Source organism: Excalfactoria chinensis, chromosome 14, assembly GCF_039878825.1.
Source record: "Excalfactoria chinensis isolate bCotChi1 chromosome 14, bCotChi1.hap2, whole genome shotgun sequence".
NCBI lineage: Eukaryota > Metazoa > Chordata > Aves > Galliformes > Phasianidae > Excalfactoria > Excalfactoria chinensis.
In genome coordinates, this window is record NC_092838.1 from 3,579,778 (window position 1) to 3,592,781 (window position 13,004).

Here is a 13,004-nt window from a genome sequence, read left to right on the forward strand (position 1 = left end):
AAACCCCAAACGCGTGCTGCCTTCTTTTCACATATGTATGTACATGTTTATGCCACGGCACTGTGCAAAAACACATTTGCATGCTATTTCAGTTTCAAATTGTAGGCTTAGGTACACCTGCATCCACCCAGCAATCAATACAGGGAGTTTTCTGTCATGCCCTGCCCTATAAATCCATGTGAGGTGCATTCCTTCCCCTTAACCAGGGATGAAAGTGTGTGGTGCTACATGGCTGTGCTGCCAGAAGAGCCCTGCAGCAGGGGATGCACCCCCTGAGCACCCAGAGCCAGCTGGGCAAGGAGCTGTGAGCAGCAGCTGTGTTCAGGGCTGAGCCAGGCACCTGCAGGCTGACGGCTCCCTTTTGCTCTGAGCATTAAATAATGCATGGCCCAATTGCACAGTGCATGTGAACCGGTTTGCATCTGCGAGCCAGAGCAAAGCTGGTCCTCTTGCAGGAAGCATCGTGTGTGTGAGGGCAGCAAGGCTAGAGGGCAGGACAGGCTTTAAAACATTGAAAGTGGAGGTCTTTGTTCTCTGTGTTTGCCTGCTGTGCTTATGTGAGCATGGGGCACACAAAGCACTGCACTGGGGCATCTTTGCAGACCAGGAGCTGCACCGTCTGCCAAAACCATGGCACAGACTTGGTGCTGGTGCAAGAGCTTCACATTGCACCTGCCCTGGAGCTCACCCACTGCAAGCCAGCTCTGGTGCAGCACCCAGCAGGGTTGGTCCTTCTCTGCCCTGTAGATCCCAAGGAAGGGTGAGGACTGAGATAACCCAGTGCTGTGTGTATAGCACAAAGCATTTGGGCTTGTGCATTAATTGTACCCCAGGGTATGATGTGTTTGTCATCTTTAATCTATTACAGGAACGAGAGAGGGAAGAGGTGCCTATGGGCAATGGGGGGGCTTCTGGTTTGAGGTCACATTGCAACAGTGGCAGTGACTTTCTAAAGTCACTGATTTTCTTCCCGTAAAGCACTTCTATCAGGAAGATGGAAAGCTGCATCTTCTTGTACAGCACCCAAAGGAGAATGTCCTGGGCACAGCCAGCTGGGCAGGCAGGAGCCACCAGCTGCAATGTAGTGATGAACTCTGTGGCCCTGCAGTTCCCATGTTGTTTAAACCACAGAAAGCATGGGGTGGGGGCTTTGACCCAGCACTGGTGGCAGTGTGGTGATGTAGGGTATAGAATGATGGGGTTGGAAAGGACTTTCAAGATCATCCAGTTCCAACCTCTGGGGTAATTACCTGATTTCCTAGCTTTGTTCAGACATAAGTGCCAGTGTTCCAGGTAAGGTGCCCAAAGAGCACGTTTTCATCCTTTGACATTAACAGAGCCTTGGGTGCACGAGGCTTGGATGCTGCTTGGTCATTCCAACAGCCAGAGTAACAATGCCAGTAAGGTCATCCATTGACTCCATCTGTCCCTCCTTGTAGGATGGAGACTCAGAGAAGAGGGACCCGTTTGAGGAGAGTGGGCTGAGCTTGAGCCCCACAGCAGCTGAGGCCAAGGAGAAGGTGAGGGCCAAGCGGGTGAAGAAGAGGGCTCCACAGATGGACTGGAACAAGAAACGGGAGATCTTCAGCAATTTCTGAGCCCTGCTGGAGGCGGTGCTCATTGCCCTGCCCGGACGTTTGGAGGTGCCCACAGCTCTCCTGCAGTGTCCAAGTGAGATGCTTTGTGCTCTGCTCTTCACTGGTTGCTTTTATGAAGCTTATTTTAAAGTCCTTTTTTTTTTTTTTTTTTTTTTAAAATTGTTATTATTATTATTATTGTTGTTATTATTATTATTATTATTGTTACTCACCAGCAATTCTCATAAGACAAATGTGACCAAAGCTCCTTTCCTTGCTCGCATTCAGCCTGGTTGGCTTCCTGCTGTCCCTATTCCTGATGAGAAAGGACTGGAAGAGTTTCACTCTTGTTTCTTACCTGTGTTATTTAGGCTTTTGTTACTGTTTTTTATTTGGGGTGTTCTGGGTCTGCAGGTGTCCCAGGCTGAGCCCCATGGGATGCTCTGCGCCCCCTGTGCAAATGGGGGCACCATGGTGGAGGACTGGCATGCCCCTCGTGATAGGAAAACAGACAGGAGGCTGTGAATCACTCGTTAGCTTTGCTATGGGAATGAAAATATTCTCATTGCTGTTGCTTTGAATGAAGCCCCATCTGTTTTCAGTTAATGTAGGGAACTCCCTCCCCAGCAGTGACTCCTGTCCTGGCCCTGGCAACCCCTTTTCCACTTCTTAGTGCTGCAGAGGGGATGCACAGGCAGCACAAACCCAGCACCAGATGCCACCAACCTCGTGATCTGCACAGTGTGAGATGCTGCAGGGCTGAGTGTGTCACTGCGGAGCTCTTGGGGTAGGCATGCTGAGCCTGGCCCCACTGTTACTTGGCCATAGGGTCAGCTATGGAGTGAGCTCTGGTTAGAAGAGGTTTAATGTCAGGGGCAATTGCTTCGGTTTTTGTGTCCTCCTTTTAATACCCAGAATGTATTCAAATCCTCTAAATGTAAAGCATGACAGCTGAAGTTGTTTTAAGCTCTTCATTGCTTGCCTTTGGCTGTGAAGGAGGAAAATGGAATGCAGTGCACCAGAGAGGGTCTGGCTGTGGGGTCTGCTCCCCCCAGCAGCCCCATGTGCTGGCCGTGCAGCAGTGGGGAGGGACTGAGCATCTGGGAAAGCCATGTTCCCCAGCTGAACGCAAATGGCAGTGATAACTTGGGTGTTGATGACTCCTCTAAACAAAAGACTTGGCTGCAACTTCGCTCTGTTACTCCCCAGAGCTGTTGTATTACAAGACAGAGGCCTTTGGGTTAGTCAGTGCACTATGGATATTGCCATGGCTCTGTGTTTCCTAAACACTGAACTAAAAGGTGCCTTATACTATGTGCTGCTCTCCTGGCTGCAGCATAGGGCCAGCACTTGGCTGCTGGCTGGAGGGAGCACGGAATCCTCAGGGGTGGAGGAGAGGATTTCTCTGTTATGGAAGTGCAAACTGTTGATGGTCTGAATAGATTGGGGGAAAAAATGGAGAGGGTCTGGTGCAGGTGTTGGATTATTGGGGACAAGAATGGCAGCAGGATGACGGCTCAGGATGGGGAGAGATATTTCCTCCCCTCCAGGACTCTGCCATTAGCTACGGGCCTCTTCCCTACCCCACATCAAAAGCTATTAGCTCCTCTCTTTTTAGTCCCTGAAATACTTCTATAAGAACTAAGAAAGTACTGAAGGAGCCCCACATTTTCATGGTATGCACATCATTCCCAATGCCTGCATAGCCAAACCCCTCAGTGCTCTGCTCTGTGCAGGGCAGAACGCTCCCCACTACACCAAGAACTTAATCTACAATGCACGTCAAGAGCAAAGGCTCATTTGTAAATACCACGTTTCTCATACAAGACTGGACCACTGTAGTTAAGGGGGGAAGGAAGAAGAAAGAACGTGTAGTTCTGAAAGCAGATCAAAAGAAATCAGGTGTGCAAAGGCATACTGATAAGATTTTAAAATATTAATCTCTGCTTAGTCCATGGAAATTGCTCCTGGTTAAAGCACTTATCATATTTCTGACATCTTGTAGCTCAGTAGTAATTATTCAGTTCCTGTACATTTAACTTGGGGAAAAAAAAAAAAAAAGAATCAATAAAGTGTAAGGCTGTTAGCTGTATTGTAAAAACATAATATACACTGTAATGTCAGTAATAAACTTTGTTTTCCCATGTACCACTTATTTGCTCATTCCTCATCTGTTTGCTGAGAACTTGAGGGTGGTATTACTGCCTTCTTTAGCACATTATAAACTTTGCTTCCTCCCTTGCCTGTTTAAAGTGTAGCTGAAACGATCCCTTTGAAGCTCTGCAATGAAGTCAGTGTTGCCCTTTCTTTGAAGAACAAAACACGGTGGTGGTGGTGGTGGCCCTTCTGTCAGCTTCTGAGGTACACACTAACCTGGATCCTGCAGCTACTGGAAACCCTGTTAACATATTCAAAGAGTGTGAATGCTGTGCCTCCCCCAAGACTCCTCTGTGAGCAGAACTCAAAGGTCACTTGTTCAGGCTGTGGCTGCCTCTGACCCCGGCTTGTGATATCTCTAGCTGGACCTTAGTGACCATAGTTCTCACTGCCAGGGCCAACAGGAGATATAGCTGCCTGCTCTCAGCTGGCAGGGCTGGTTGCTGTGGACTCACACTTTGGTGAGGTCATCGGTATTCTTCTTCCCCCACCCTGTGTTACACAGCTGCCAGCAAACCTCACTGGTACAAAAAACAACCCGCCACCTTTATTCAACACATTTACAAGCAGCAGCAAGTCTTGCATCTCTCCAGCTGTTCCTGACACTGCACAGCCTGCTGTGCTGCTGCTGCACACTCAAGCATTCACACGGGGGCTGGAACTGGCAGCACTGACACAGCAGGACTACTGTGCTTTGAAAGACCCTTTTTCCTCTTGAGAGCACAGCCACCAACAGCAGCTTTCCCTCCCCAGAGATGCTAAGTGGGCTGCAGTACTCTCCTGTTTCCCTGCAGTCACACAGTCAGCCCTGTGCAAAGTACAAAATTCCTACTGCTTGGCTCTGGGCTGAAGCAGCCCTTTTGCTCTATGAAGCCAGAATAGTCTCAGAATCTCTTAGCAGAGGGGCAAATGTCTTGATTGAGGCATTCTTTGCAGCGAGGATTCACAGGCAGGCAGGTCTGCTGTCCAAAGCCCACCAAGAGCCAGTTTATCTCCCTCCACAGATCCCTGCAGTGAGAGAGAGAGAATGAGCTTTCCAATGCAGCTGCTTAGAGGGGTTAAGCAGCCCATGTTATTACACTGATACCTTTTGCCTATTGTTCCTCTTGGCTTCCCAAGCCACCTGGATGCTAAGAACAGCCCTAGCTCCTCTTGACCCTCTGAAGTGTGGGGATGTGGAAGGACAGTCACATAAAGCATGTGTGGTCATTTCCTTGTGCTAAGGCAGGTGCCAGATGCAGAGATGTGACATTCGAATGCTCCAGTCAGTTGGTACTTGATACCGAAGATTAAGCATCACTGAAGGCCAGAATCCAACTGTGGCCTGCTACTGCTGTGGCCATTAGGCTCAGCAAGGTCCCACACAGAAAGGCACCTGGCTTGCATCATAAGTTTGTCTAGGAAAGCGAGTGTGGTATCAAGGCCTCCAGGTACCTTCCTGAACTACTGTAAACTGACATATCTGATAGCAAAGAAACCACTCAGTAGTTGAAATGCTGCTGAAACACCACGAGAGCAGAGAGACATCTGCAGACAAGTACATCCATAAAGAGGAGATCCACACTGCAGCCACTGAAAACGCAATAGGATTTACACAGATGTGGCTCCTCTGACTAGCACACAGCAAAAGGAGGCTGGGGGCTCACACCTCACCTGGGCAGCCAGTCCTCCAGTGCTACCCGAGTTTCCTCGGGGTATCTGGTCTCCTTCTTCACCCACTTCAGCCTGTTTGTGATCCTGTGCACATGGGTGTCCACAGCTAGGAAGGGAGAGCCCAGAGTTTAGGTGAGAGACAAACATGCCTGAATAGAGAGAGCACAGCCAGGGCTGCCTGTCACAGCAAACCAGGAGCAATGTCTTTGCAATGGGCTTCCTTTGCAGCCCTGCAGGAATAGGGCAGGTGAAACAGAAGGGGAAGCTCACTCACAAAACAAACATGTTGGTTTCTTCCTAAGCTCGGAGCCAAAAGCAGACGGGGTGGATATCTCATACCACGCAGCTAGCAACACACTGACACAATCTTACGCAGCCTTCCTACAAAGGTTTCCGCACTGTGATCTAGCAGGCACAGGGCAGCCTGTCCCAGGTTCTCTTCCTCTGGGTATTTCAGCTGCTGTTACGCAAGTTGCAATCTCTGCCCCTCAGTTTACCCAGATGGAAAACACATTTCATAATACCTACTAACACAAGAGGGTTTGTGTGGTTTAAACAAATGTTTATAAAGTGCTTTGAGCTAAAAAGCTCAGAATGCAAAGTATATTATTGTTAGATCAGCAGCGATAAACCTGTCTCTGTGGCTAATTGGGCAAAACCCAGGAAATCGCTGTAAACAGGAAGACTAAGCCTTGCCTCCTAAATCAAAACTGAACACGCAATTATTTGGAAAACAGTTGGCTAGTTTGGCTCCCATTGGGCTTCCCTCCCCCACAGCAAGGAGAGAACAACGGACCCTGAACACTGTAGAGCTCTCGCACAAGAGCCACATTTTGCACAGCTGACAGTCACCAGTGGGGCTGCAGGGGTCAGCTGCTGCCCGCTATGACCTCGGGTTGTGGCAGTCATTCATCAGGTGACACCACTACTGGCTTTCCCAGGGTCCTCCATTAAGCAGCCAATACACTCGGAATATTAATCCATCCACAGGGTGGATGATCTGATCTTCCAGCCCCATCTGCTGGCTGTGCATGGCATCCCTTTCTTTCTACAGTGTATCATGAACCGCTGAACTGATTTCAAGCAACTGGCGCTGAAGACTAAGCTGAACTTCTACCCTCTTAAGAGCTTGCAGAAGCAACCCAGCAAACTTCAGGCCACCCACAAATTACCTGCAAATCACAAAATTATCCCCAACTCTTTCACTTGAAACCAATGAGATTTCAAAGTTTTATTTTACTAGCACATCTTTTTGGATGCCTACCCAATTAAACAACATTTGCTCATCAGCATCTGAGCAGAGGGAGGGACTGCACTTGGGGATTTTTGCTTCAAATTTTGGACAAAACGGTAAATGGGTCCGTGCTTAAATCCTAGCAATACATCCACTTTGAATGGTTGAGGATTGCACCCTGCAGCCACCCAAGCACAACATACACTCTGCATATGACTCAAGTGATGCTATTTGGGTCCTTAGGGCAGGCAGCTTGCAACGAGCCCTCTCTACCCAGGGATGGATCATGCAGGCTTCAGGAACAGAGATAACACAGTTCAACCTACCTATCCCAGACACGCTGTTCCAGGCAATGTTCATGGCCAAATGGGCCATTTTAGGCCCAACTCCTGGCAACTTCACCAGCTCCTCCACAGTGCTTGGTATGTCACCCCCATAATCCTGCTTCAGGATGGCTGTCGTTTGCTTTATGTACTTCACCTTGTTCTGGAAAACCAAAGGGACAAGCAGAAAAATCAAGTTGCCTTCCAATATGGGGGGGAGAAACAAACTGCAAAAAAAACCCCATTACTCAGTGTGGGTTATATGTGAGGCCACGTACTGGAGTTTGCAGAGAGGTGACAGAGATCTTAGATTTCTCCCTGAAAGCAAAATGCTGAAAGCTGATTAGCTCTAACCTCCTCTGCACTCTGCAGGCACTGCAGCAAACAATCTTACTGTGAATACAAATCATTAAAACCAGCAGAAAAATACAGCCTTTAACTTGACTCCAGGAAAAAGATCACCACAGGGCATGGAATAAAGGCTGAACACAGCGGGAAGTCTCAGACACAGGACTGATTCACACCCACATTCTGCTTTCAGTGCTTGCTTTCTGCACAGGTACTGGCCACGAGGTGCAGCCTGGAAAGGCCAAGCAACCCACGTTGTGTCCCTCTCCTGAGCTTCTGAGCAATCCCAGACATGGGACTACACATGGGAACAGGGGAAGGTGGAGGAGGTTAATGCACACAAACGTTGATCCTGCACTCACCCTCCAGAATCCAACAGGATAAATGATTTGCCCAAGTGTTGCATCATCCATCTGCAAAATGCTGTCGACTGTGAGGCCGTGCTGCCTCAGGCGCAGCATGGCAGCTGATGTCACCTGGTCCTTGGTCTGGCTGGAGAGCATCAAAGACAGCAGAACTTGGTAACGCATAACCTGGGGGAAAGGAGACTCCTAAAGGCTCTGAGAAGATTCCTATGGAGCCGTATTCTCCCACCCAGCACAACACCACTGAGCCAGCCTGTGTGTTCCCTCTGTGTCCCCATGCACAGTGCACAGAGAGCACAGCCCTGCGCTGTGTCCTTGCCTTGCTTTGTTTTTCGTACTGACTCAAGTGCTCCCCTTCCTCACTAGTCCCATGCTGGGGGAGCACACTGCCACTCCAGCAGGCCCCTGCATTTCAACTGATATCCCCTTAAAGGAGGGCTGCAAGAAGGAAGAAAGCCAATTTACACTTCTTTGTAGCTCTAAGAGCACAGTGGCAGGTTGGAAAGTTCTTCTCAGCTCTCTCACCTTCTCCCTGATCTGTTTTTCCTCTGTGTTACAGAGCCATCTTGGTGAGTATCCCCCTTGGACTCCTGCAGACTTTTAAAGAAAGAAAGGACATGCCTTCACGCCCTGCTAGCCAGCCCTGAAAGTACAGCCCTAATACTTTGCTGAGGCTTATACTCGAAGATGAAAGTAATCTCATTTTTGCCTCACCCTCTGCTATTAGCTCAAGCTGGTAACTCTCCAGTTTAAGGAGACACATCCATGTCTGCTAGTTGGAATGGGCTAAATGGGAGCAGAGCATGTGACAAGGACTGAATGAGCCAGGCACAGGACAGCAAGCAGCTGGCTCTTCTCTGCCCACAGGATAAGCCAGCTCGCTCCCACATGTACCTGTGCCATTACTTCCTACACGACTGATCCCTGCCTTCAGACTGGCCGCACCCTGTGTTTATTTTGCTGTTATGGAGATATCCAATCTTGCACTATGCAGCCCAGTGGTGCTCCCAGGGCTCCCATTACCTGCGGTGGTGCACTGGTGTCGTAGCATTTATCCACTCCCATCTCATCCACAGGAGCATCTCGGTGCCTCCTCATCTCCCGGATGTTCTCCAGCTGCTGCCGCCAGTTCTCTGGCTCCCATTTGGGGTTGGGGGATTCGGACCTGGTTTCAGCTTCATAGGCAATAGGGACCCTCCTTGTCCTCTTGCCGTACCTCAGGGCTGCACTGCGAACCCGGCTCCCTGCAGGAGGAGGATTTTCACGCCTGAAGCCAACACTCGCTGTCAGCTCCCATCACCTGCCCTGCGTTCCCAGAGGAGACACAGCCATCTTCCTCATAACCTCAACCAGCAGCACCAGCCACAACTGGGAGTACCGTAAGAATGCAAAGAAAACCCTCATAGAGAAACAATGATCCCCACAAACAAATAACAGCCCTTCCAAACCCCATAACGACCCCATCTGGGCTGCTGCTTTTAGGATGGCCCAGACTCCGCCCCCTTCCCGACGGGTTCGGGTCTGGGTCAGGGTTAGGGTTTGGGTCTATGTCCAACCCTAACCCCGCCCCATACCTGCGGTCGCAGCTCCGAGCCGCCGAGCCGCCCTCCCACCGCCCCCAGGCGCAGCCGCGCACATGGCTGCCTCCCCGGTACATCCGGGACTACCGATCCCAGAATACCTTGAGAAGCAGAAGGCGCCGGAAAATGAAGGGAGGGACTTCCGTCGGAGGCGGGGCCGGAGCGGCACGGAGAGGGGCCGGGGCGGCGGGGCCGGGCCTGCGGAGGGTGAGCGGCCCCGGGTGGGGGGCTGCGGCCTATGGCTGCTGTGTGCCTCCGGGGAGCGGTTGGGGGTCTGGGTGGCTGCAGGGCCGCTTGTGCTGTGCCCCTGGGATGTAACGATGGGTGTCCTGACGTGGGGGCGGAGTGGCGGGGTGACCCTTGGAGGATTGGGTGTCCCGCTGTCCACAGTTCAGTGGTGTTAAAGTGGAGGTTGCTACGTGCAGGCTGTGGTGGTACCGGGCACTCAGAGCACACAGCGAATAGTTACCCGGTGCTGTCAGCCCTGGGCAGCTCAGGGTTGTCCTCCGCGTTGGGCTTCTCTGTAAACAGCTCGAAACAACAGAACTGTTTGTAAATGCTGCGTTGTGAAGGATGTTGGTGTTTTTGTACTTAAAAGATTCTGCCTGGGCCTCCCTGAACAATGGCTGCTTTGTGTTTGCAGGGGCTCAGTGCTGCTTCCTTGACAGCTATGGCAAAGCCTCAAAGCAAGGATTCGGGGCTGAAGGAGAAGTTCAAGAATCTCTTGGGGCTGGGAACATCCCGAGGAAGTTCAAAGTCATCAGAGGGCAAGCAAACGGAATTCATCATCACTGCAGAAATACTCAAGGTGCGAGAAATGGGCACAGTCTGGATTGCCTGGGAAGGCGGAGGGCTCTCAGTTGTTCTGCTTTCTTTGTTGTCGTGTGTTCTTGCCTTTTTATTTTCTCTCTCAATTTGCTCTAGTGAAATGGATGTAAAATTTCATGGAGTTAGAAGATGAAGTGTTTTAATTATTCAGTGCTCAGATAGTTTTGAGACGTTTTATAGGGTGATGTTATTCTCTGTTCTGACAGATTACAGGCTGTTTTCTCAAAGTAAGTTGCTTTGCATTGATAGTTTGAGCTTGATGAAGTTTATGTGGTGGCAGTTAGTGCAAGCTGAAAACTATTCCTATTTTATGACAACTTATATTTTTGTGGAAGAAAAGCTCAGATGATTCCAGTAATTGGTCTGTCGAGTCTGTAAACAGATTGGCTGGCAGATATTGAGGGAGACGCATAGAAGGGGGAAAGAGATCAGGATCTCTTCTTGTCTGTGCTGAAGCAGGCAAGCTTTTACCTGCTGGAAGCTGGAGAGGGACTTCTGTCTGCCCTTTCCCTGCTTCCTGTGTGCTAGATGAGTGCCACAGTCAGAGTTATTAACTTTTGTGAAGAAACTGAGTTGTTCTGTCCTGGAGCTGCTTGGCTTCAGGTCTGGGAAAGCTCCAGTTTTGACAAATCATCGTGTGCTCATGATGATTTTTGGAGAAATTCCTGAAAAGCTCCAGTGATGATGATTAATAGTTAGATCATTTGGGGCAAATATCTGAATTCCTTTTTCAACGGCCCGTGCAGCCCTTTGAGAAATGGCTGACTATTTCTAGAAACATAAACTAGTGGCTTATTTCTGCATTTTGTTCCAGGAACTGAGCATAGAATGTGGATTAAGTAATAGGATACGAGCAATCAGCCAAATCTGCGAAGTGGCAAAAACCAAAAAAATTGAAGAGGTAAGTTTCAAAGTGTTCAGTGAGTATTTGAAGCATAAAATGTAAACAGCAGCTCTTAGCCTATTGTAAGAGGTTCCTGTATTTCAGACTGCCTTTTCATATCAGTAATCCTGGAAGCTACATGTTGTGCTGTCCGAACCTGTAGTAAGATGGCTCGCATGCCAAGGAAATTAGTCTTGTCCAATCTGCCAGCTGTGATGGAGAGAGCACATAGCTGATGGGCTTCCTGCATGAAATGGAAGTATAATGCTGTTAGGCCTGATCGGGACAGTTAGTAGATGAGGTTAGTCCTGCAGGGTGGGTGTTTGCTAACTTCCTGTCCTGTTAATAAGCAATTTCCATTTGGTTTTAAACTCACCTTGTGTTTGGGTGAAGCACAAATGTCACATGAATGAAGAACTTCAGTGACTGGGGTTGACATACAGGCCAGGAACTGGTGTCACACATGCTTCACCTGAGCTTATGACAGGCAGGTGAGAGTGTCCCTTGGGGAGGAGAACTCTGGATGTGAAATCCTGAGGATCTAGTTTATTAGCATGCAATAATTAGTGGCTGACCTACTGGATGAAGTTCCCAGGAGAAGCTTACCTTTCTTTTTACTGCCTTTCACATTTGTTTTCAGCATGCAGTGGAAGCAATATGGAAGGTGGTAGCTGATATGCTGCAGCCAGAGCGCCCAGCTGAAGCCAGACATGCTGTTCTTCATCTTCTAAAGTCAATCATTCAAGGGCAGGTGAAAACAAGCTGTAGAAAAAACACTGTTCTCAAACTGGATGTGTGTTGAGTATGAATGTGAAAAGATATTGGGCAGCCTTTTTCTACAACCTCCCACCTTTCTTACTTTGATGTTTTAATTTAAATTCAGGTGCAATGCAGCAAATTTTATGTGGTCTTTGTCCAGACACGTCAGTCCCAGTCTGCAGCATTTTTTGATATTTCAGCATGTTAAATGTGCAACAAGTTCTCTATGAGATACTTTCCTAGGCTGGCCAAATTAAGCATGCTATGAATTCTTCAGATGTCACAGTGTGCTGTTCAAACATAAGACCGTATCAGACCAGAGTTCTTCTTGGTGGTATCTTGTAAAGGTAGTGGTAGATGCTTAGGAAAAGAGTAAGCATCAATTCTGTTTCATTTCATTCCATAAATGCTCTCCTGGCAGTGCTGTCTGTTGCAGTTTCTGAGGGTTGCTTTGTGTATTGGATGCTGTCTGTGTGGTGCTGGACAAAATAGCCTTCAAGCCCTGAATGCTGATAAAAGATGTTCGAACAGACTGAGAAGTCCTGAGCAATTGTCAGTAGAGACAGTTATTTCTGTAGGCTGTAGAAAAAGAGAATAATTTCAAGCATTGAGTTTATTGTTACAGCTTTGATCAGGTCTGGGCCTTCTTTAGTGACATTGTTATTTCTCCACCTTCTCCTCCTACCCTCCCACCTCCCCTTCTTTTTTTTTTTTCCTAAGGGTGAGAGATTAGGGATCCTTAGAGCACATTTTTTTAAGGTTATTAAGGACTATCCCTCCAATGAAGACTTGCATGAACGGCTTGAAGTGTTTAAGGCTCTAACAGAGAATGGCCGATACATCACTTACTTAGAAGAAGAGTTAGGTGAGTGTTATCTTTATTCCTCTAACATATGCCTGTAATAAGCCAATGAAGAGGCATCCAGCAGTGTGAGAGAAAGACAATAGAGAGAATGGACAGAAAGCTGATTGTAATAATTTGTTTTCTCCCTTTAGCTGACTTTGTGCTACAGTGGATGGATGTTGGTTTGTCTTCAGAGTTCCTTTTGGTTTTAGTGAATCTGGTGAAATTCAACAGCTGCTATCTGGAAGACTATGTAGCTGACATGGTCCAGTAAGTTGTTTTTTTTTACCCTTTGAATGTTTATTCTTGGCTTATTATAACTGCAGATTAACACGCGGATGAGTGGAGTCTTTTTAATCTGATCTGGATCTCTTTTGTTCTGGATCATATCTGACAACTCTGACAAATATTTGAGTTTCTTACAATGTTCAGATCCATTTTAGATTAAAATGT

General features: G+C 48.3%; 3 protein-coding genes across 7 annotated transcripts in view; 2 read left to right on the top strand and 1 right to left on the bottom strand.

Annotated features, from left to right (window-relative positions):
* Window positions 1-3,725, top strand: part of NHERF2 (NHERF family PDZ scaffold protein 2) — a 28,049-nt gene extending 24,324 nt beyond the window's left edge. For both annotated transcript variants that reach the window (XM_072349566.1, XM_072349567.1), the window contains exon 7: window positions 1,440-3,725. In XM_072349566.1, the coding sequence (XP_072205667.1) occupies window positions 1,440-1,598 (159 nt within the window). In that variant the 3' untranslated portion in view covers window positions 1,599-3,725. The remainder of the gene's footprint in view (window positions 1-1,439) is intronic.
* A 583-nt stretch (window positions 3,726-4,308) lies between these two features.
* NTHL1 (nth like DNA glycosylase 1) lies at window positions 4,309-9,335 on the bottom strand. The gene is made up of 6 exons (XM_072349568.1): window positions 9,232-9,335; window positions 8,681-8,901; window positions 7,655-7,825; window positions 6,948-7,107; window positions 5,388-5,493; window positions 4,309-4,742 (listed from the first exon to the last, which is right to left on the bottom strand). Exons 1-6 carry the CDS (start codon window positions 9,293-9,295, stop codon window positions 4,619-4,621), a joined length of 846 nt encoding a protein of 281 aa, XP_072205669.1. The 5' UTR covers window positions 9,296-9,335; the 3' UTR covers window positions 4,309-4,618.
* An 11-nt stretch (window positions 9,336-9,346) lies between these two features.
* The window catches only part of TSC2 (TSC complex subunit 2), a 29,459-nt gene continuing 25,801 nt past the window's right edge, over window positions 9,347-13,004 (top strand). For all 4 annotated transcript variants that reach the window (XM_072349562.1, XM_072349563.1, XM_072349564.1 and 1 more), the window contains exons 1-6: window positions 9,347-9,444; window positions 9,881-10,045; window positions 10,880-10,966; window positions 11,589-11,699; window positions 12,428-12,572; window positions 12,704-12,821. In XM_072349562.1, coding sequence (XP_072205663.1) covers window positions 9,364-9,444; window positions 9,881-10,045; window positions 10,880-10,966; window positions 11,589-11,699; window positions 12,428-12,572; window positions 12,704-12,821 — 707 coding nt within the window. In that variant the 5' untranslated portion in view covers window positions 9,347-9,363. The remainder of the gene's footprint in view (window positions 9,445-9,880; window positions 10,046-10,879; window positions 10,967-11,588; window positions 11,700-12,427; window positions 12,573-12,703; window positions 12,822-13,004) is intronic.

Excerpts from the sequence above, each read along its gene's own strand:
- NTHL1 (XM_072349568.1), bottom strand. The coding sequence starts at position 9,295 with ATGTGCGCGGCTGCGCCTGGGGGCGGTGGGAGGGCGGCTCGGCGGCTC. Across the intron at positions 8,902-9,231 it reads GCTCGGAGCTGCGACCGCAG|GGAGCCGGGTTCGCAGTGCA; the intron begins GTATGGGGCGGG and ends CTCCTCCTGCAG. Across the intron at positions 5,494-6,947 it reads GAACAGCGTGTCTGGGATAG|CTGTGGACACCCATGTGCAC; the intron begins GTAGGTTGAACT and ends CTCCCTTCCTAG.